The sequence below is a fragment of the Symphalangus syndactylus genome, chromosome 8 (assembly GCF_028878055.3).
Source record: "Symphalangus syndactylus isolate Jambi chromosome 8, NHGRI_mSymSyn1-v2.1_pri, whole genome shotgun sequence".
Taxonomy (NCBI): Eukaryota; Metazoa; Chordata; class Mammalia; order Primates; family Hylobatidae; genus Symphalangus; species Symphalangus syndactylus.
The window spans coordinates 95,557,361-95,582,085 of NC_072430.2; the positions used below are offsets into that span (position 1 = coordinate 95,557,361).

Sequence of the window (24,725 nt, forward strand, 5' to 3'; positions counted from 1 at the left end):
GGACTCAGAAAAAGAAGGAACAGCAATCCCAAGTTCAGCAAATGAAGTCCTTGGTAAAGACTGTTTATCCAAATAGTCTTACATCTCCTGCATTCATCATTTCCTCCCAGCAATCTAATCCCATTTTCATCTGGTGTTTATGAAAAAGTAGATTGTACAATTTCAAGCCAAATCTGTAACAACTTTAAGCTTCTCCCAAAGAATGGCCAAAGAAAGAATGTATTATATGCTGAATATATTCACATTTATTACATAAATTATGTTTATATTCTCTGTGACTTTATAGACATTTAAAATATCTTCCTTTTAAAGGATTAAGTGAACACACATTGCCAGACTCACTGGGTTTAAATATTTTAAATTGTACAACTTCCTTGATTAGCTGATGTGGCTACTTGAGGTGATATATACTCCCTTAAGTCAAACACAGTGTCTAAATCCAAAGTTGTCCAAAGTGCCTGTTATATAAAGCATATTCAAACAGGAGAATTTATCCGTATGCTTGCTTTAGCAACTAATTTTATTCAGCTTTTTTTTAAATACATTTTTAAATTAGAGAGTAACCTTCTTAATGAACATTTCCTGTAGATGACTGTTCAGAAACTACAGGCTGGAAAATACATCTTTGAGGAAACAATTTAAAAGCCTGTTAGCATTTTTATAATTTAAAACACATTTGAATAGGAACCAAAAAAAGTTAACTTCAAGCCAAGTCCTTTTTGGGTAGTCTTATCAGTTTTCAGGGATAGTGGCACACTCACCCCACAGCAGTGAGAGAGGTGGAATAATTTAGCCTCCCACCACCCTGCAAAGTAGCAGCTCTTATGGGAGTTGGCCTTTTATATCCTGAGAGCTGTGAAACGCTGACCACCTACGTGGATTTTTCTTCCCTGATCCTCCACCCACAACATAAGCATTTAAAGTTGTATTTGCAAATTGCCAGAACTTTGTAGCTCAAAATGCAGCTTATAGATTCCTTGAAGCAGCAGTTTTTCCTTGATGCCTTTGATGAAGCTGTCCTGAAAGAATCCCCTGACAAGTCTTTAGGGAAATTGACGTCTTAGTGATAAGTGTACAGTTAACCTTTTACAAAAATTAGTTTGTTTGGAAAAAAAAAATTGCCCTAATTCTGAATGTTTGCTTTGGTTACTTCTGTCCATTTAGAGGCATATTCTAGGAGAAGAGGCTTGATTCTTCTTTCATATACGGATGCTGCTTAACTTATGTTGCAATTACACACAGATAACCCATCATATGGGTTATGAGTGATTTCTATCTTGATTGTTCCATGTGATGAGATTATAATCAAAGTCCTGCCCACCAAATGCCATGATCACCTCAAAAATATATTTGAAATAGGTTTAAGGTTTCATTTCCAACTTATATTTAGGACAGATGCAAGTGTAATGTATAAAATAAATTGGAGTCAATTTTTATGAAGTTTTCATATGTCATATGAAGTTGAAAATATCATAAGTTGAAAATGCATTTAATACACCTAACCTGCTGAACACAATCACTTAGCCTAGCCTACCTTAAACATGCTCAGCACACTTACATTAGCCTACAGTTGGGCAAAATCATCTAACACAAAGCCTGTTTTATAATAAAGTGTTGGATATCTCATGTGGTTTATTGACCACTGTACTGAAAGTGAAAAACAGAATGGTTGTATGAGCACCATTGTAAAGTTGAAAAACCCTAAGTCAAACCAAGTCAGAGACCATCTGTATTGCCTACTTAGAACCACAGTTACATGTTAATATGAAGTGTTCTATAGTTTTCTTCTAAAGTGATTGCCCTGGATCTGTTCTTTCCCAGAAGGCCTATTGATTTTCTTATTCTCTGCAAGAAATGAAATTTTTCTTTAGAGCAGGTGACAGTAATGATTTCAGCTCTTTTTTCACTGCCACATATTGAAGGCGTTAGTAAATCCTTTGTGAGCAGCTGTTAACTTTATATTAACAGATTAGAAGAAATTGCCTTTTCCTTCACATGAGGCCATGTACTTGAGTTTTAGCTGTTGTTCTTATGAGTGATTTCTATCTTGATTGTTCCATGTGATAAGATTATTATCAAACTCCTGCCCACCAAATGCCATGATCACCTCAAAAATGTATTTGAAATAGGTTTAAGGTTTCATTTCCAACTTATATTTAGGACAGATGCAAGTGTAATATATAAAATAAATTGAAATCAATTTTTATGACGTTGTCAGCTACTCCTTAGAATCAACTGACCTGTTTCCTTTTTTTAGTGGTACTTTCATTTGAAACTATTTCTAATGTGCAGGAATTTTTTTCCTTTAGTGTTGGGCAACCATTCCAAGGGGCTTACCTGGAAATCAACAAGAACCCCAAGTATAAGAAACTCAAAGATGCCATTGAAGAAAAGATCATCATTGCTGAAGTCGTGAACAAAATTAACCGTGCTAATGGGAAGGTAAAAATGCTAACCTTGAAGACTGATAAGAAGTACCTATTAGTTGGGATAGTCACCCTGTTTTCTGAATGTAAAAATTTGCATTTCATGTTCTCAGTAGAGTTAACTGTGAAGGGGGCTATTTCCCCTTAACCTTTAAGCTTAGGTGGAATTTTGCTTGTTCTCTGACATTTTTGTGAAATAAAACATATTATTTATGTTCTTTAGTGTGTTCTTGGTTTACATAGGTATGTTTGTTGAAGGATATTTGAATTTTTGCAAATAATGCCTTAAACTCATGGACCATTTTTGAGTATTTGTGATCATTGGTTTTGTACTATTTTTTATTTTGATTTAGAGTACATCTCGGATTTTCCTCTTAACAAATAATAATCTCCTTCTTGCTGACCAAAAGTCTGGACAAATCAAGTCAGAGGTTCCCTTGGTGGATGTGACCAAGGTATCAATGAGCTCACAAAATGATGGCTTCTTCGCCGTCCACCTCAAAGAGGTAAAGGTTCAACAGAAGGTTTCTGCGCTTAATCTCTTAGCCATTGATTTAAAAAATTTCCGTATCTGACTAATCCTATGGCAGTTTATATATCTGCCTTGCTAATTTGTAAATTTTGGATATTCGCCCCTATGTAAAATCTCAGACTCGGTTTTTCAGTAATTGAATAAAGTTAATCACTTTTATTGACCAGTTTACTTCACTTTTTGACACTAATACATAGAAATATCAAGATGTTTTAAATTTTGTTTTCTCCTGCTTTTTCTTCTATGTATCAACTTAGTAAATATCTTAATGTTCATCTCTAATCTGGGGGTTTATATTAAAGGATACAACTAAAATAAAATAACCACCAGTTAATTTTAACCTAAATAATGTTTAGTGTTCTGTGCCTTTAGCTTAACCAGGACTCCTGGCTTGGATGCAGTGGTTACATGTAGGTTGTGGAGTTGGTCTCACTCACTTTATGATGATTTTGGCCAAGGCATTTAATTTGTGTGTGCCTACCTACTTTTTCTCATCTTTAAAATGGGGATAGTAAGAGCGCCTACTTCATAGCATTGTTGTAAGGATTAAGGATTAAATGAGACACTGGAGGAACAGGGCCTGTCACATAACACATAGTCACTGAGTAAACAAAAGCTACCAAATATTGATCATATGTAGGGACATGTGTCTAGCTAATAATGTTACTCTCTGGCTGACTCTAAACTTAGAAAAATCCCCAAAGCTTCCCTTAGCCTATTTACCCTACTTTGGATCTTAACTTAAAGGGGGCATATCAAATACTAGGACAGTGATTCTCAACCTCAGTTACACATTTAAACAGCTTGGGAACTTTAAAAATTCTGATGCCCAGGCCATACCCCCATGAAATCAAATTAGAATTTCTCAGAAGGGGCACAAGCGTCATGTTTTTGTTTTTGTTTTTTTAAATAAACCCAGATGATTCCCTTGCACAGCTAAGGCTGAGAGCCACTGCCCTAGGATATTTGTTGGAAGTATTGTCATTAGGGTTTTAACCAAATCACTGAAAAGTTTTTTAATCAAGTCCTTCAGAAGAGTTGCGGGATAGGTCCGTGCTCCTCAAACCTGAATGTGTAAACCCATACCCAGAGGTTGTGGTTTACTAGCAAGCTCCAAGTGATGCAGATGATGCTTCTGCTGCATCCACCATCTTTGGGTAGGAGGGGGTTAGGTAACCTTACTAAAGTGCTCTGAGCAAGTTGGAGGAAACACTGCTTTTGTCATTATTGTTTACCTTGGGAGAATGGATTCCAGGATCTGATATTTTAAAGAGACTGTAAATATGTTTTTAGCCAAGCCTGTAACTATTGACCTTCTAAGGTACCTTTAATTATGACCGACTCTTGGTTTGTCCTTGCAGGGCTCAGAAGCAGCTAGTAAAGGAGATTTTCTCTTCAGCAGTGATCACCTAATTGAAATGGCCACCAAGCTCTATCGCACGACTCTCAGCCAAACCAAACAGAAGCTCAATATTGAGATTTCCGATGAGTACGTTCATGTATTGTTTGAAAACCCTTTTTCTCTTTCAGCTTTTTTGTTTTAGTTCAGCTCTCTGATCTCTTTCATTAATACAACTACTTATTAAGTACCAGGTATGTGTCTTGTAGTTGTTCCACATGATAAATGGGCAGTGAATGACACTGACCAAGTCTCCAACCTCATGTACCTGACATCCTAGTGGAAGAGACCAGTATGTACAAATAAAATGATGAAATCGTTGATAAGATTTTGGCTAATGACAAGTGTTTATGGGGAAAAAAAGGGTTAAGAGTCAGAGAGTAGGCCAGGCGCGGTGGCTCACGCCTGTAATCCCAGCACGAATCACAAGGTCAGGAGTTCGAGACCAGCCTGGCCAACATGGTGAAACCCTGTCTCTACTTAAAATACAAAAAAATTAGCTGGGCGTGGTGGCGGGCGCCTGTAATCCCAGCTACTCAGGAGGCTGAGGCAGGAGAATCTCTTGAACCCGGGAGGCGGAGATTGCAATGAGCTGAGATCGTGCCACCGCACTCCAGCCTGGGTGAAAGTGTGAGACTCCATCTCAAAAAAAAAAAAGAGTCAGGGAGGCCTCTTTCATGTGGTGACATCTGAGACTGGTATAAATTTGAAATTTGCTTCTTCAATTTCTCATTAGGGTTCTGATTATAGAAGTTAGTTATTTGCATACAGGTTGGGGCATCCCCCGATTTACTGTATCTATCTGTGTAAGTTTTTTGGACAAATCTGAGTTACTATGTTGATTATACTTAATTGGTTACCGTTCAATAGATTGTTTACCTGCTTATATACTTCTTTGCATGTCTAGATTGCTCAGGAAATTATATTCTTTTCTAATTAAGAATTTTCTAGTCTATTCTGTTTCAACTCTTCCTAAAAGTCTTTCTAAAATAAATTTACAGCCATTTCTCCCCCTTTGTAAGTCAGACTCTCTTTGATATGTTAGGATTTTGCAGTGCTGTGGGCTTTTCTTAAGTTCTCATTGAAGTGTTTAGATTTGGGTGGGAGGTTGGGCTTCATGTATATTCTATGTTGGAAATTGCTGTTGGGACTAAATAACTTTTCTTGTTAGTGAGACCTTTCTCATAAAACAAAGAAATTAGGAGAAAAGATAATAGTTGGTGTGTTTCAGTTAAGGATTTAACACGTTAGGGTCTATTAGAGCTTTAAAATCCCTTTATAATAGTTGAAGTTTTTCATAATCTGGGAGAATGGGCTTTGATGGGGCTGCTAATTCTCACTCATCATGGGAAGGTCGTATGTATCCCAGACAGCAGAAGCTCCTCAGTGTACAGACGAAGCAGTCTCATAGTTGTCCCACTATATGAATAAACTCATCTTTACACAGAAAGGAAATCACACCAACATCCAGACCACAAAGTACTGCTATTTTTAAGCATTTCCCAAACTGGGATTGTAGGAACATTGCTCGTACAGGATGCTAATAACGATGTACTGTGAAAAAATTGTTCTCTGATGGAAATTTAAAATCTTTCTTCACTACATTACATCTCAGAGCCCCTGAAATCTTGTTGTGATTCTCCTGAGGAGCTTTGCGGAGATAGCGTGTGGTGTGATTCCTAAACATAGTCAACCACAGAGCTTCTTCAGCAGCTCTCACAGCTTGTGTTCGAAGGTGTGCCATCTGGGAAATGGGGACAGTTCGCTTCTGGGCAGCAAGGGCCCTGCCCTGTCACAGAGGGCGTGTTGATGTTCTGGCTGCCATAAGCTTTCAGTAAACAGTTGTCTGAGCGAAGATTTATAATGTGGCCACATGAAGAAAACAAACGTTGGGTAGCATTATAATGCCTTTCATTCTCCAGTGCCTAATTATTGATTGGTCTCATAAAAATAAAACAGTTCATAGGACTCTACGTAGCACCCGTGGGTCCCTTCCCCAGGTGGCACAGGAAGGCTGGAGAGGAAGTTTGTAGGTAAGGATCGTAAATCTCCTTAGGGAGCATTTTGAATTTAAACGAAAATGTTCAAAGTCATAGGCAGGGGCGCCTGTTCCTTTATGTGTCAGCCCTAAGTGGCTTTACCAGCTCTATAGAACCACTGTTGAAAACCACATGCAGTTTAGTGACTAAGCCCTTCCTTGCTTTATCCTTCCCAGAAGTAGAAGTAGTTACTCTAACAAACCCAGATTCTGTAATCATTATGGATAAGTGGATGTCAGTTTATGGAAAGAGAGTCAAAGTCCTGTTTACTCTTTAGTGGAATTTTTTTCTTTTTTTTTTTTTTTGAGGCAGAGTTTCGTTCTTGTTGCCCAGGCTGGAGTGCAATGGCACGATCTTGGCTCACCGCAACCTCTGCCTCCCGGGTTCAAGGGATTCTTCTGCCTCAGCCTCTTGAGTAGCTGGGATTACAGGCATGCACCACCACGCCTACCTAATTTTGTATTTTTAGTAGAGACGGGGTTTCTCCATGTTGGTGAGGCTGAACTCAAACTCCCGACCTCAGGTGATCCGCCCGCCTGGGCCTCTGAAAGTGCTGGGATTACAGGCATGAGCCACCATGCCCAGCGTCTTCAGTGGAATTTAAACTTGTACATACAGAAGTGAGAATTGAATTCATTCAGAGATTCAACTGCCTTATAGTTTCTAGTCCTTAAACTTCTAAGCTGTTCAGTGTGTAACTAGATTGCATTTTAAGGATAACCTGCAAGATGTGTAATACAGACATGCACCGCATAATGACATTTTGGTCAGCAGTGGATCACACAGATGACCGTGGTCCCCTAAGATTGTAATGGAGCTGAAAAATTCTTCTCTCTATTGATGTCACAGCTGTCGTAATGTTATAGTGCAAGGCGCTACTCACATGTTTATGCTGCTGCTGGTATAAACAAACCTACTTCACTGCCAGTTGTGTACACGTAAAAGCACATACAATTATGTACAATATGTAACTCTTGAAAATGATAATAAATGATGTTGTTACTGGTTTATGTATTTACTATACTATACTTTTTTTTTTTTTTTGAGACGCAGTCTTGCACTGTTGCCCAGGCTGGAATGCAGTGGTGTGATCTCGGCTCGCTGCAAGCTCCGCCTCCTGGGTTCACGCCATTCTCCTGCCTCAGCCTCCCGAGTAGCTGGGACTACAGGCGCCCGCCATCACGCCCGGCTAATTTTTTGTACTTTTAGTAGAAGTGGGGTTTCATCATGTTAGCCAGGATGGTCTCAATCTCCTGACCTCATGGTCTGCCCGCCTCAGCCTCCCACAGTGCTGGGATTATAGGCGTGAGCCACCGCGCCTGGCCTATACTGTATTTTTTATCTTTATTTTAGAGTGTATGCCTACATGTTAAAAAAAGTTAATTGTAAAACAGCCTCGGGCAGGTCCTTCGGGGTATTTCAGAAGGCATTGTTATCTTAGGAGATGACAGCCCCATACGTATTATTACCCCTGAAGACTTTCCAGTGGGACAAGACATGAAGATAGAAGACAGTGAAGTTGATGCTTCTGACCCTGTGTAGGCCTAGGCTAATGTGTTTGTATCTTAGTTTTTAACAAAAAGTTTAAAAAGTAAAAATAAAAAAATTAAAATTTTAAAAATAGAGAAAAGCTTACAGAATAAGGTTATAAAGAAAATATTTTTGTACAGCTGTACAAAGTATTGTGTTTTAAGCTAAGTGTTATTACAAAAGAGCCAAAAACAGCCAGGCCCAGTGGCTCACACCTGTAATCTTGGCACTTTGGGAGGCCAAGGCTGGTGGATTGCTTGAGCTTAGGAGTTCAATACCAGCCTGGGCGACATGACGAAACCCCTTCTCAACAAAAAAATTTAAAAATTAGCCAGCCATGGTGGCACACACCTGTAGTCCCAGCTTCTCAGAAGGCTGAGGTGGGAGAATCGTCTGAGCCCGGGAAGGTCAAGGCTGCCCTGAGCCATGATTGCTCCAGTGAACTCCAGCCTGGGAGACAGACCAAGACCCTGCCTCAAAAACAAAACAAAAGCGTCAAAAATGTTTTTAAAATTGTAAAGTTTATAAAGCAAAAAGTTACAGTAAGCAACGGTTAATTTCTTATTGAACAAAGAAAAAATTACCTATAAAGTATACAGTAATGTAATGTCCTAGACCTTCACGTTCACTAACAACTCACTCACTGACTCACCCAGAGCTACTTCCAGGCCTGCAAGCCCCATTCATGGTAAGGGCGCTAGACAAGTACACTATTTTTCATCTTTTATGCTATTCTTACTGTACCTTTTCTATGTTTACTAAGTTTACATATACAGATACCACTGTGTTACAGTTACCTACAGTACAATAACATGCTGTAGCATCTAGGTTTGGGTAAATGCACTCACTCTATGATGTTTGCACAATGACAAAATCACCTAGTGATGCATTTCTCAGAGCGTATCCCTTTTATTAGATGATGCATGACTACATTTCTAAAATCAAGTTCCCAAATAGAGTAAAAACTAAAGTGAATTTGTTTCATTAAACATTTTAAATATATGTGTGTGTATATACATATAGGTACACACGTGCGTACAATAGATACACATATATCATTTAAGTTATACAGTTGGTTTTCTGAATATTTGAAATCCAAACAACTAATCCATGTTCCTTTTACCTTGAAATTCTAACTGGTGTGAATGCCATGAAATAATACATTCCATGTTATTGTTTGTTGGAGGAGGATTTTCTCTTTTCTACGAGGTGAAGATAAATAATAGTGCTTACCTCCTAGGATTGTCTTAAAGCCTGATCTAATAACATAGTAAATGGCCAAGAACAGCGTGGTATGTAGCAAATCCTCAGTATATCTTGTCTATTGTTATTTCTAGTGTGAATCTTTTTTTTTTTTTTTTTTGAGACAGTCTTGCTCTGTCGCCTAGGCTCGAGTGCAGTGGTGAGATCTCGGCTCACTGCAACCTCTGCCTCCTGGGTTCAAGGGATTCTCCTGCCTCAGTCCCCCGAGTAGCTGAGGTTACAGGCGTGAACCACCACGCCCTGCTAATTTTTGTATTTTTAGTAGGGACGGGGTTTCACCGTCTTGGCCAGGCTGGTCCCAAACTCCTGACCTCAGGTGATCCGACCGCCTCAGCTTCCCAAAGTGCTGGGATTACTGTCATGATCCACCGTGCCTGGCCTCTTGTGTGAATCTTAATCATAAATTATAGACATGGAAACAGTTAATGTAGGCCAAGGTTATTGGGAAAAGAAGTTCCTATACATTTATTACACTTACAAGTGGTCTTTTTTATTTATTTTGAGAGAGTCTCCCTCTGTCACCCAGGTCAGAGTCCAGTGGTGTGATCCCGGCTCAATGCAGCCTCCTCCACCTCCTAGCTGCAAACGATTGCCCTGCCTCAGCTTCCCAAGCAGTTGGAATTACAGACATGCACCACCATCCCTGGCTAATTTGTGTATTTTTAGTAGAGATGTGGGTTTGCCATGTTGGCCAGGCTGGTCTCGAACTCCTGGCCTCAAGTTACCCGCCTGCCTTGGCCTCCCAAAGTGCTGGGATTACAGGCATGAGCCACTGTGCCCAGCCCCAAGTGGTCTTTGAAAATAAAAATGTAAAAGTGTTTGATTTTTAAAATATGTGAATTTTCAGTAAACCTGAAAGATTTGTTTTTGAGACGCATACATACAAGTATATATGCCAGAGATACATCTCAGATAGTTGAATCTGGAACTATAGCTGTCCTTTCCTCATTGCTTTCAAGTTGAAAATGAAGAACTCATTTAAAAGATCAGAAGCACTGTCCTTATAAAACAACTGATGAATTAGAAACACATTTGCCTTGTTTCACTCTAGCAGATAATGTTTGCAAAATGTGGCCTCTTTAGACCTTGAAACTGAAACTAATGTATACAGAGCAGAGCTGTGGATCCTCACATCCCTGGGGGATGTCAGTAAGTGGTCAGTGGTTGTTAGGTTGACTCACTTTAATAATGTGCCATTGACTGAGAAAACCATCCCTGAGATTATGGAAGATGTCATAATGCTATGCTAGTTATGATGGTAGAGAGAAGAGATCACTGGTTTTGGAACTGGAAGACCTGGTTTCTGGCCCAGCGATGCAGCTCTCATGTCCCCCAGTGATGCTGTCCTCAGTTCAGGGATCTCATCATATACAGTTGGGGGTTCCTCACAGCACCAGCACAGGGATGGTGTGAAGAACCCTTTGTGGATGCTCAATTGTACACCTAAAGTCATCTCTTATCCTAGCAGTGGTCCACATGATACACTGAGGGAAAAATACGCTACTGGATTTTTTAATCCATGAATTAATTTCTATACACTAATGGATTTTTACAATTTTTATAATTTTTATATAAATATTTTAATGGATATTAAAGATATATGTGGTAGATCAAACATGATTTTATCCATATTCTGTAGGTCACTATTATTTTGAAATACATTTAAGCTAGCAATAGCTATTAGCATACTATGCAGATACGACAAAAACTATATAGGACATATGTGAGTAACCAGTGTTTAGAAGCCATAGACTAGAGGGTTGCCAGGCCCCTTCCTTTTGTGAAATTCTTTACCTCATTTTCTCAATTTGTTGATAATTTAATAGGAGCCCCCTCCCATATTTTTGCCATGGAAAAATGGAAATATAACCTGTTGGTCTTTCCATTTGAAACACAGAAATAATTCTTAGCCTTTCTACCTTGCTAGAATATGATGAGTTAATGAACTTTAGTTTTCTTAGGGCTAAATTAGGACTACTGGAGGTAAATTGCATTGATACAATTCTATGTAAGTGCTCATGGGAAGAAGTGATACAGGTTGAGTCTCCCTTATTCGAAATGCTTGGGACAGGAAGTGTTCCCAGTTTCTTGTTTTGGAATACAGTCATGTGTCATTTAACATGGGGATGTGTACTAAGAAGTGTGTCACTAGGTGATTTTGTGCAAACGTCATAGAGTGTGTACTTAACAAACGTAGATGGTATAGCCTACTACACACCTAGGCTGTATATTACAGTATAGCCAACTGCTCATAGCATGCTACTGGACTGAATACTGTAGGCAGTTGTAACACAATGGTAAATAGTTGTCTGTCTAAACAGAAAAAGTACAGTAAAAATACAGTATAAAAGACAAAAAAATGGTACGACTGTATAGGCCAGCTCCATCATAATCTTATGGGACCCCCATCATATATGACTGACAGTGAATTAGGTATGTTTACATCAGTCACCACAAACATGAGTAGTGTATTGCCCTACATTAGGAGAGCTATGACATCACTAAGCCGTAGGAATTTTTCCACGCTTATGGGACCACCATCATATATGTGGTTCGTTGTTCACTGAAACGTTGTTAGGTAGCACATAGACTGTACTTGCATTATACTTAACGTTTCAGTTTTAATCTGAAATGTTCCAGCAAGCATTTCCTTTAAGCATCATGTCAGTGCTTTAAACATTTCAGAGTTTGGAGCGTTTCAGATTTTCGGATTAGGTTAGGGATGCACAGCCTGTACTCATCAAGATCAGTATCCATTAAAATACAAAAGCAAGTGTCATTGTAATCATGAGCTGTTTTGTGTATACTTTAGTTTGTTTTATTCTTTTCTCCTAGGTTCCTGGTACAGTTCAGACAGGACAAAGTATGTGTGAAGTTTATTCAGGGAAACCAGAAAAATGGGAGTGTCCCAACATGTAAACGAAAAAACAACCGTCTCCTTGAAGTTGCTGTCCCTTAACTGGCGCCTCCTCTCTACTTTCATGGACTTGTTTCTTTGTAATAGTGCAATTTGGTTTTGTTTTATTTGGGGTTCATTGTATGTTTGGGAATCACCAAAGGCTTTTAGAGTTCTTTGGCAAAATAAAAATATTTGACTAATCAATTTTTATTATTGGAATAGTTTTAAGCTTTCAAATATGTGTTCTGTCCTGGAGCAGGATTGTAGAAACTAACAGTGTCTATTTTCATGTCTGATGTGTTCTTCCTTTAGTCATCATGTTAGATCTGTGTACCCTAAGGCAGCATATTACTCATAAATCATTAATTAATATAAGTATAGGAAATGGTCTTAAAAGATACTGCATTCATTCATCAGATATTTATTCCATGCCTACTCTATGCTAGGCACTGTGCTAGATGGTATGAAAACTTATTAGGAACCTTTTTGTTTTTGAGACCATTGCATTCTGGCTGGTTTGTGCTGGTTTAATGGCATCTAAGAAGGTTTAGAAATGGTGAGACCAAAACAATAACTGTTAATGATGGACAGCATTATTAGGAACCCTGTAGTATCATATTTAACAATATAGGCTTCAAGAAGGGCTGGTCCTAAGAGGGGGCAGAAATGAATGACCAGGTTAAATCCCTCTACACGTGGTTTCTGTTTGAAAGAAAGAAAACTGACATTTGAACAGGACTTTTAATTTGTTTAAACCTCTGGTAATTACTTGTAACAGTAGAAAATAGAAGTCATTCTTATTTTAGAAAAAGTGACAGAAGCAGTCCACTAAGATTATATGTTTCTGTTTCTGGTAAATACCATATATGATCCTCGAAATGATAATATCTCCAGAATATTGTTTTCACCCAAATTTGAGTAGATATTTTAAACACCTAACCAAGTAAAGGGCTAAAAGCCATTCGGATAGCAGTAAACATTCGGTATGATGTGCAATAAAACATCCAAGATCTTTTTTGAAAGTTTTATTTATAATATACCTTTTTGTATGAGAAAGGTGACTGGTACAGGGTGCCTATTTTAGTCATGGATCAAAATTTATGTAATTTGCAGGGCTTTCTTTCTTTTTCTTCAAATTTACAAGGGTTCATTTTGGAAACTACATTTTAAACTTTGGAATCAAATTGTTTCTTATTTGGGAGGATAATGTATATACATTGGTATTATGTTAAATAATAAAATTGCTCTAATTTGGTGCCATTTCCTGAATCACAACTGTATTTTTGTATCTCAAGCTATTTTCATATGTTGTGTGTCAATGTATCATCTCTCAGAAAGGTTTTACAATCCAAACATTATATGTTCTCTGTGTAACTGAATTTCACTTATCTTTTATAAACTAGAAACATTAACTGAAAATATTTTCTGGGGATTTTCTCTTGACTTGTATTTTTAAAAATTGCTCGCATAAAGAAATTCTCAGAAGTCTTTGTGTTTATTGGTGCAGGTAGAGGATGTAATTACTTAGATTCTCCTTGCCTTGTGCCTGAAGTGGTAGATTAATAGTTCCTGATACTGGTGAGTAGAAACTTGGGAATGAGAGGGTGTGGTGTTTTAAATAATATGCAGTATGTTCACATTGTTCAGCATATAAGTAAGTGTTAAAATATATACATTACAAATTCTCCATCCTATCAACCAGCTATCTGCTTAGTTCCCACCCTCCCTGAAACATTAACCATTGTTGTTAGTTGCTTTTGTATTACTTTGTCCATATGTTTGCAAGAGGAAATCAGAATAGATTCTTACGTTCTTCTGCTTTAGTAGACAAAAGCTAGTATATTATATTGTAGCCATTGTTCTTTATCTTGCCTTTTTCACCTAGCAGAATATCATGAGCTGCTCATTCTTCTGTTGTATGGATGTGCTGTGGTGTATTTACCTGGTCTCCTACTCATTATCATTGGGTTGCTTCCTAAATGGAACTTGAGGATGGAAGACGAGGATGGAAAGGAGAAATATCCCATAGGTCTACTTGTTAGATTTTTCCAAATACCTTATTTGCAGATTGTTCAATCAGTCTTGTCACTGAAGTATTCAATAATTTTTGGTCATGGAACCCATTCTTCATGGGTTGTGACTTGACGTGTTGGGAAAGATTTGCTGAACTACAGCCAGAAAGTTTCCTTATGTACCAAGGTGAAAGCCCTTCACATTCCCCATTGGGAAGAGCAGTAATAACCTGACCACACTACAAAGGAGAGTGTCACTACAGCCCAGGTGACCCACTATAGAGCAGTGTTTCCCAAAATGTCACTGCGCGTCAATCTGGGTCAAAATCACAAGGAAAGGTTTTTTTTTTGTTTTGTTTTTTGTTTTTTTCATTTTTTGTTTTGTTTTGGTTTTTTTGGAGGCAGAGTCTCGCTGCAACACCCAGGCTGGAGTGCAGTGGCACGTTCTCAGCTCACTGCTACCGCCGTTTCCTGGGTTCAAACGATTTTCCTACCTCAGCCTCCTGAGTAGCTGGGACCACAGGCATGCACCACTACGCCCGGCTAATTTGTTTATTTTTAGTAGAGACACGGTTTCACCATATTGGCCAGGCTGGTCTCAAACTCCTGACCTCAAGTGATCCGCCTGCCTCAGCCTCCCAAAGTGCTGGGATTACAGGCGTGAGCCACTGCACCCAGCTAGAAAGCTCGTTTTTAAAAAATTACAAAAAAACAAAAACCCGTGCCAGTTCCTGGGCCATACTCTGTGCTAACTGAATCAGAATCTCTGGAATAGAGTTTGAAAACAGATTTTAAAGAAAATATCCAGATGCATTCCAGCCTGGGCAACAGAGTGAGACCCTGTCTCAAAAAAGAAAAATCTCCAGATGACTCACACACATTGAAGTTTGAGAACCACCAAGGGAAATAGTAGAGCTTCTCTATAGCTACACACAGCCGTCTACACCTTAAAAAGTCCTCCTTTGGTGACCCTCACCCAAATATGAGAACCACTAGTCTAAAGCTTCCCTCTGGCTGCACGTGGCCCAGTGAGCCGTACCTGCCAAATCTGCCAACCCCAGTGCCTGACTAGAGGTTACCAATAACTGTGGCATCACTCTATTACAGTGAGTAAGAAACTGATACTCCTTCATCTCAGTTTCTGTCACTGTCCTGCAAAGGAAAGTTAAAGCATTCATGACGCTCTAGAATTCCTGGCCTGGCCTCACAGCCCTAACTTGTTCCTGCCCATAACTTAGAAGGTTGTCCGGCCCCTGCAGTGACTTCTGGGAGTGAGTGGAGTGACTAGACCTAGTCACCTAGGACCTAGACTCCTAGATCTAGTCCAGTAGTGACTAGGAGTGCCCAGACCCTGGAGTGACTAACTGATGGGCTTGAAAAAAGTAAACAGATAATGGGTACCAAATAGAACATGGTAGTTGCCAAGGTATGCAGTGTAGTTGATGCAGCTACTCTTGACTTTGATTTCCATCTGCCACAGGACAAGAAGGGGTTATGGGAATAGTTATTCTCTAATGGCTTGATTACAGTTTTGTACTGCACACTCTTGAATAATAACTTGGACCCAGAACTCAAATGTAAGGCCGTCAGCTCAAATTCGAAACCTTTGCTCATACCCAGGGGTGATGGGGGTATGTCTGTAATGGCAAAGAAGCAGGCCAAGAGTTCTGAGAATCATAGGGATATCTTAAGTATTATGGGTTTGGCAGAAATCTAAGAGAATGAACTGTTTATTATGCCATGTCAGTTAATATACTGAGAACTCAAGTTCATGTAATTGAGTATAATTATGATAATTATGGCATGGTTCAAAATGCTTTTAGGCCAAATATAAAAGGCAAAACTTCTTATCTGTTACTTTTCATATATAATAGGTAAGGTATTTCTTAGGCTCATTGAAATCCTGAAATAGCAAGTACCTTTAAAATGGTGTAAGTTGCTGGGGAAGGATTTAGTAAATTCATTCATGTGTCTGTTCTCACAATGAGTTTTAACCAGAATGCATCATATTAAGAGCCTCTGTTTTTAAGCTGGACATTGTTTTTCCATGAATATTGTGGTACTCAAATTCACTAAAACAATTAGATGCATAGGGGTAGAATGGAAGAGAAAGAAGGGCAGTAGTTTTGCTTTTCTTTCCTCCTGTTGAGAAAAACAGCTGTAAGTATTCATCATACATTTGAAGATTTTCTGTTGCATTATTATTGGAAGAGCACTTTCTTTGAGTCTTACTTTAATAATTCTGTTGTGTGCTCTTTGATTCTTAGGTTTTTGTTAGCTAAATCCTAGGAAGCCGTGACCTTGATGAGGTGGCACATGCCTTCTGGTCTCATCAGCTTTTATTTCATTTGCCACACAGGAGAAAATTAATTGTTTTGAGTTGGTTTTCTCCAGATCATGGAATGTTTGCCTCATTTTCTTTGGTTTGAAGATCATTTTCAAAATCTGGAGTTAATCACAGTACAGCGAAAGCCACAATCTCTTTCTCATTAACTTTTTTTCTGGCATGGTTGCTAGATCACCTCTGGTCAGTTCCATGAAATTCAACAAAAATCTAACTTTATAACCAAGGAAAATAGTCTCAGCTTCTCAGTATTTCAAGGAGAAATAGGGAACAGAATTTAATTCCATATTCACCCAAAGGCCTGGCAGTACTAAGGGAAAGATAAACTAGCTACCTTATTTCAGTTATTTTATATTCACCCCAACTTTGTTTTTTTCTTTTTCTGGTGGGAGAGGGGGCTCACGGAGTAACAGAATTGTCATATTCCCTTTAAAAATATACATTTTTATAATATATACATCAGAAATGTGAACAAGGAAGTGAGCACATCCATGTGACTAGCACCCAAAACAAGCACCCCAAAGATAGCACGCAGAGGCCCCCTTCTGCATCCTAGTCATAATCCTTCCAAAAAAGTAACGCATCTTGTTTTATAGTACATTTATACATTGTGCCCATTTTAAAGCTTTATATAAATTGAATCATACAATATATAGTCTTCTGCCTGGCTTCTTTCATTCACATTTTTTATGCGTAGCTAAATTTGTTCATATTCCCGGCTATATTATTCATGTTGGTAGGCTACAATTTTGTGGTCCATTTTACTGTTGATGGCCATTTGGCTCTTGTACATAGTGCTGCTGCAGATGTTCTTGTACACATCTTTTGGTGAATATGCGTACACATTGCTGGATATAAACCTAAGAGTAGAACTGCTGGATTATAGGGTAAGCATATGTGCAGCTTGAGTAGATTGTCAAACTGACTTCTAAAGGAGCTATACCAGTTTACACTCCCACCAGCAATGCATGAGTGTTGCAGTTGTTCTACATGCTTGCTGTATGTGGTATTGTCAGTCTCTTGAAGATTCTTCTTATGGATCTTAGCCTTCATTTTCATTTCCTTATGACTAATGAGCTCAATTACCTTTCAATATTGGCCATTTGGATATCACCATTGGTAAAGTGCCTGTTCAAGTATTTTGCCAATTTTTCTGTCTAGTTTTTGTTCTGATTTGCAATTGTATATATATTTTGAATATGAGCTCTTTCTGTATGTGACATGTATTTTCTCATGGTGTGTGGTTACCTTTTTCTTCTTCTACCAGTGTCTTTTGATTAACAGAAACTCTGTTTTAGTGTATGTAATCAAGTTTATCAATTCTTTCCTTTATAGTGAGTACTTTTTCTTTTCCGTTTATGAAATATTTGCTTACCCAATATTATGAAGATATTTGTCTATGTTTTCTTCTAGAATATCTATTGTTTTACTTTTTGCATTTAGATTTTCAGTCCACCTGAAAGCATCCTGCTTACACCTGGAAGATTTCATTATAACTTGACCACCTTGAGCCAACTCTATCCCTAAACCTAATTGATTTTTTTTAAGTTTTTTTAATGATGTAGGGGGTCAAGATTCATTTTTTCCCCATATAGACATCTAGTGGACCCAACACCTTTTATGGAAAAGGCCTGCCTTTTCACTGCATTGTTTCTAAATTTTCTTTTCTATTACATTGTTTATTTGTGTCATCACTAAACTGTTCATTATTACAGCTTTGAAATATGTTGGCATAGTCGTTGAAAAGTGAAATTCATAATTCTTAGTGACAGATCCTAAGCTCTGGGTGCTAGGCAGAGGAAAAAGACATTAAAACTAATAAATTTACTTTTTCAGGTATAGGAAGTAGTGATAGTTCATCAGAGTTTTAAAAATATGAACAGAAAGCCATTTCCTTTTGCCACAGAGATTTGAGCATGGGAGTTCCTAATGGGATTGGATGGGGAAAATATGAGATGTTTCCTTGAAGTAAGTTAACAGTTTCTAATTTTATGCGGTATTTTGGATTTCCATTGACTCAGTGGTTTCTAGCCATATTACTAGTCATCTTCATTTAAAGTTTTCCATAAAGTCTTCCTAAAATTACTGTATATACATGCATGTGAATGTTTTCTTTTGTTTTTAGGTGAGACTGCCTATTTCCCTCTTCCTTTAGTAGTAGGTAATGAGAGACCTCTGAGGGTTTTTCTAATTCTTTAAATATTATAGTCAGTTATCTTGTTCAGTGATAATAGTGTATAGATGAGGCCAGATGGTGCCAGAAGTGGAGTTTGTATCTTTGTTTGGCTTTTTTAATACTCCCACCTTTTTTTTTAAAGAGATTTTTCTAACTCATTTCCCAGTAATCCATCTCTTGTGTGCAATTCTGAGCTAGTTAAATTCAGAGTTGCCTTTAAAAATAATCTCTGCCAGCTCAGCTTTCCTGAAATTGGGATTTTAATTGACAGAGAGGAGCAGTACCAAAAAGGCAGAGGAACTGTTTTTAGTAGCTGTAAAAACATATGCATCATTTATTTTTTCATGAGAAGCAAATTATAGTCAAAGGAAAACATATTTAACTTAGTCGTTTTATGTGTACCGATAAGAATCAATTGCTTGAGAAAGTCAAATAGGAAATGAATAAGTTTTGTATCCGTCTAAATTCATATACTGAAAGGAAGTGGAAGGTTGTTGAGGCATTACATAGCAGAAAACAAACACTTTCCTCCATCCTTCAGAAATGTGAAAGTAGTCCTTTAGCTGCAGTATACTACAAATTCACCCTCTTTCTTTATTCAGCAATGTAACTCATATGGTAATATTTCCATTCTATTGTCTCTTAAATCCTAACTTCTAGAATGGAATAATGCTGTTTTTAAGCAGAGCAGCCATCACGACTAATTCTCCGTGATATCGTCTCTAAAATGACCTGAAATGAATTTCCTGAAGTTTGAAAACAGCAGCTTTTAGAATAGAAGCTCTTAGACAGGGTCCCCAACACCCAGACCATGAATGGGTACCGGTCTATGGCCTGTTAGGAACCCAGCCACACAGCAAGAGGTGAGGAGCACGAGCATTACTGCCTGAGCACCACCTCCTCTCAGATCAGCTGCGGCATTAGATTCTCACAGGAGGGCAAATCCCATTGTGAACTGTGCATGCGAGGGATCTAGGTTGCACCTTCCTTGTGAGAATCTATTGCCAGATGATCTGAGTTAAAACAGTTTCATCTCTAAGAGATGCCCCCTCCCAACTGTCCATGGAAAAATTGTCTTCCACGAAACTGGACCCTAGCGCCAAAAAGGTTGGGGACAGCTGCTTTTAGAAGTTAGGATTGTATCCTACTAGATTGGACTCAGCACTGTCAAATAAAACTACCTAATACTTTCTGATAGGGGGAAATCAAATAAGTTTCTATTCAGATGGCCATACCATTTGCAGAGAAGGGGAGAAAACTTACTGCCACCTTGAGCATTGTTTTGTAGCATGTGGATGACTATAAACAAAAATAAGATATTTATAGATATCTAGGTGTTTGTTTTGTTGGAAAATACCTTCACTTTACTGTGGCTTTGAATTTAAATGGGGCAGAAATTTTTGTGTCTCAGTATTAATATGAATGAGTAAGTGTGAAGATCCAGGAAATGGCAGTAGTTGGAATCTAGTCTTTCTGTTCATCTTGGAGACTATTTGGTAACTCTTTACTTCCTAGCACAAATCAGACTTGGATCTCAAAAAGAAATGGGAACTGGTGGCATTAAATGGAAAGTACTTGGGAGCTGTTGCGGAAACACTACTAAAAGGGAAGGAAATTCACCCACCAATTTGTTCTTTCCACTAGAAAAAAAGCCCCGCAGATGAAGATTCCCTGTGTTGTGTCTGGAACCGTCCTCAAACCACACCAAGCACATGGGCAAATTTTGTTTGAAAAAATCTATTTCTGAAGTGTGATTTGATAGTATAGATGCAGACACATTATTTATATCCTTGTCATCTCTGAAGAGCACATGTGGTCTAATCAGGGAGATTGGTACGGTTCTTTTCTACTCTCCTGGATTGCAGTTAAGTCATCATTGGTCACATGGTTGCCATTTGCCTCCCAAAACAAACCCATCTTTGAATACACCATCTTTGGGGCAACCACTGGGATTTTATTATATTTTCTACTGAGACATGGTACATTCTAGTAATAGGAACTGCTTTATATTGAGTGTAGAAATTTAAATTATTCTATTAATATGCCATTAAGTCTTATTTGGTTGAGCAAGTCAGTCACTTTACAATAACTGCATAACCATCTGTTCTTTTCATGGATCTAATAAAATGCATTTAGACTGAAATTAGATCCTGGAAATGAGCCATTTTGCTCTTAGACTTCACCTCAACCAGTCTTGCCAAATCTGTGTCATTAGCCGGAAATGCCAGCTGATGGCTTGGCAGAAACCCTACCCTGCCGTTCAAATGAAAGTACATTAATGTCTCAAAGGTTGCCATCTTGATTTAGAATATGGATGCTGAGGATTGTGATAGTGAAGGAAAGCACTTTTTTTCTAAAAAGAATATTTTCCCTGTATACATTGGGTTTCAAGAATATCAAAATATTAAAAACAAAATATTAAGAAATTATGTCATCCAGTTAGATGTTTCCCAACGTTTTCTAGTATGAAGACCATTTTTTAATGTCTTCATGAACACCTACATGATGGTAGTCATGCTTTTAGGATCTTTTGATTGGGCCAAATATATAATTTGTATAAGTTCCAGACAAGTAAATTTGCATTTTCTTAATTACAGCACACTTAAATATGTTTGGAAAATGTCATTACCTGTGTTTACAGGTCTTATTTAATACAGTCAACAAACAATACTTGGTTCATGTGAACTTATGGACCCTTTACAAAAACTCCAAAGGTTGGCAGTTGCTGAACTATACCCTCCAATCCCTTCACTTTGCAGGGAAGAAAAATCAGGGTCCAGAGAGATGCAGTGATTGGTCCAAGGTTTTGTGGTTACTGGAAGAACTAGACTAAAATTTATGTCTTCTGGGTTTCCACTCCTACAGGCTCCCCAAGGAGGATTAGGAAAAGATGCTCAAACACTTGTTCCGTTTAGGAAATTAACAGCAGTGGGTATCAATGGAAGATGCTGACATTTTTTTAAAGTACAAGAAAGATGGGACCCCAATGTGGAAGCCGAAACTGGCAGTGCCTGGCACATATTTTTCAATAAATAGAGCAGACAGAAGCATAACTTCTTTCTCATATCTAACCCTCTACTTTCCTAAGCATTCTAGTTCTTTTAAACATGAAACTCTCATTGTCCTTGTTTACTCAAGTTGTCCAATTGAATGTTCAAGCCTGCTTTCCCCAAAGATAATTATTTATGGTAGTTCAATTCCCACTCCCCTCTACCCTCCCCACCCCTATAGCTTTCTGTAATACCTGTTTAAGGGGCTGAACTTCGGTTCCTGTGGACCATCCCTCTGGCAGGAAGTGAGCACAAGTAGATGTCCACTTTACCAGTCTGTCCTAAGTAAATTAATATGGATATAAACAATTACATAAATTTTTCCTTGGTCTTTTTTTTTCCTTGTATAATAGGAGTTACCGCTAAGCTAATGAAGATAGTGCATATTCCAAAACAAAATGGTATCCGTATCATAAGTATAAACTATCCTGCAGCACAAACACCCATTTCACAAACACATTTACGTCTTCCCAACCTCCATGAAATTATTACTCGAGTCCCACAGAACTCACTTTTGTGGCAGAGCCAACGTAAATTTCTAAAGAAAAGTGAAACTTGTTGCATGTATTAAAAGAAAAACTTCAGACAAATTTAACAGAGTTTATTTGAACAAAGAATGATTGATGAATTGGGCAGCACTCAGAACCAGAAGAGATTCAGAGAGCTACACCCAGGAGTGTGAGCAGTGAGCTTTTACAGGCTGGACACAGAAGCAAAGTAGAGGAATCACCTGATTGGCTACAGCTAGGCATCTGCCTTATCTGGACATGGTTTGATGAGCCGACTGCCTGTGATTGGCTGAAACAGCTGTTTGTTATACTTCTAAGACAGGTTGCAGTTTGTTAGGTAGGATCTCAAAGTATGGACACGACCTCAGGCTAATGGCCTTATGCTTATTTAAACACATGAAGAGTAGGTTTGTTAGGCGAACTGCATTTCAGATGGCCCTTTCCTGGAGTCAGCACTCTTTCAGACAAGTCAAAGTGATACTCCTGACTTTTCCCAAAGGAAAGAGGAAAGAACAGAGACCTCTGGCTGCCTAAAGAGCCACTGGGCATTTAGATACTTCTCCTCTTAGTTTCCTAATGGTTATTTTTAAGTTGATAGTGTTCATGTATAAAGAAAGAAATTTTAAGTCTATATGAGAACGAGGCCCTTACATTTGTTTATAGAAAAATTGTGGCTGCTTGCAACCCATACCGTTTATTTATTAGGAAGGTTAAGAGAAATGGATTGAGTATCATGAGGCTGAAGTGAGCCAATGTTAGCTACTTCTGATAGGCAAAATCATGGTGGGATTTTGCACAGATGTATGCTGCTGAGATTCAAGAGCCCTAACAACTTTAATTTTTTAGGGAGAACATTTTAGAGTAGATTGGTAGTTCTTTCTAGAGTTGGCTTCATTAGATCTTAATCCTGGTTTATAAACACACACACACACACACACACACACACACACACACACACACACACCCCAGAGCTTTTGTAGCATGCACTTTTGTAGAAGCTTATTTTTCAAGGACAATTCTTCATGCTCCCTTTGCCCCGTTCTTCTCGGTTGCCTCAACCTCTTTAATCTCTCTTGTCTCTCCACCCCGCAAACCTTCTCAGGACGGATGCAAAGCAGGAACTCAAATGATTGGCCTTGGTGTTTGGCCCTGAGGCAAGTTGCTCACAATTTTCTCATGAAAAATTAGTAACTCAAAATTAAATTGATAAAAATTAAAATGACACACAGTAAAACGTATCACAGATGAAAATTTGATTGAAGAATGACTGTATGAAAACTACAACTATACCTTCCGCCTTGTCTTCTGAAGCAGCTCTGGAGTTCTGCTTTCTTCCACGTGACAGTAGCATTGTTGCCTCCCACAAGAAGCATTAGCTTCATACCCTCCAATTCTCTGCTAATTTATGGTATGAATCCCTGCCCCCCCGGCCTGCATGCAAGGCAATTGGTGTCCATTCTAAAATGCAGCCTCCAGAACAAAACACAATGCTCATCAGGGTGACAACCTGAAGTTCCTCACTTCTGGAAGAGCTGACACGTTTGAAGCCATGTCCAGTTAGAGGAAAAAAAAAAAAAAAACACAAGCTATTGCAGGGGAGTAAAATGATGAGAAATAAAATCTGCAAAAATGATACACTTTCAGAACATGCCTAAGAAAGTCATGTCTGTATTAGCCTTTGGGGATAGATTTGGTTGCTGAGAAGTGTATTCTGAATAACACGTGGTTTCTTGGTTCTTTTAGCAGGCTATTACTTTCTCTGTTGCTTTCCTCTTGTTTTCTAGACTCTCTAATAAAATTCTGTTACAGAGGAAAATTAGAATAATATGATCAGATACGTTTTTTACAAGCAAAAATGGCCACAAGTTGAAAATATTTTTTCAACGACTGGAGTTTCAACTAAGAGAGCAGTGCTGTGAGCATCTTAAGCATATCAATCAGCACTTGGTGTGAATGACAGCTGATAGAGGTGAGGGAGACTGGCAAACTGCTGCCTGAGTCCCAGATGGCTTTGAACCTACACAGCTGGTGCTTTGGACCATAAAGAGAAATGATTGCATCTGCAGAGTTTTACATGTGTTTCATTTAAGATTTGTAAGAGAGGATAGTTTACTGTTCCCTTTTAAACTCTTGGGGTTAGCTGCCTACTATATAGAGTCTTACTCCTTCCATTTCTGGCACTTTTTCAACATGGGAAACCTTATTTGCATTTAAATGTTATATACAGCGGTCGGGGGGGATGGGGAGGGGACCTTTCTTGACTTAGCAGTACTGTTTCTAAGATTTCCATGTGCTTGTGACTGACGGATGGATATTTAAAACAATCGAATGCATTTTATTCTGTAAAACTATATGTATGATAGTCTCTTGAGACTAAGCTGTTATTTAAAATAGTGTCCAAAATCCTTAGCTCCAAAGATGGTGTGTGTGTATGCATGCCTGTGTGCATATGCACATGGGTATATATTTACAAAGAAGGAAAACACAAAATCTCGCTATGTGCTCCTTTCCTTGAACTTTAACCTCACTTGCAAACAGGCAGATCT

The 24,725-nt window shown here is 38.4% G+C and overlaps 1 protein-coding gene across 7 annotated transcripts in view; it reads left to right on the forward strand.

The window, feature by feature from the left end:
* The window catches only part of MYO1B (myosin IB), a 186,327-nt gene extending 172,979 nt beyond the window's left edge, over nt 1-13,348 (forward strand). For all 7 annotated transcript variants that reach the window (XM_063644835.1, XM_055290064.2, XM_055290066.2 and 4 more), the window contains 4 exons: nt 2,310-2,442; nt 2,780-2,932; nt 4,320-4,447; nt 12,025-13,348. In XM_063644835.1, the coding sequence (XP_063500905.1) occupies nt 2,310-2,442; nt 2,780-2,932; nt 4,320-4,447; nt 12,025-12,148 (538 nt within the window). In that variant the 3' untranslated portion in view covers nt 12,149-13,348. The remainder of the gene's footprint in view (nt 1-2,309; nt 2,443-2,779; nt 2,933-4,319; nt 4,448-12,024) is intronic.
* The last annotated feature ends 11,377 nt before the right edge of the window (nt 13,349-24,725 follow it).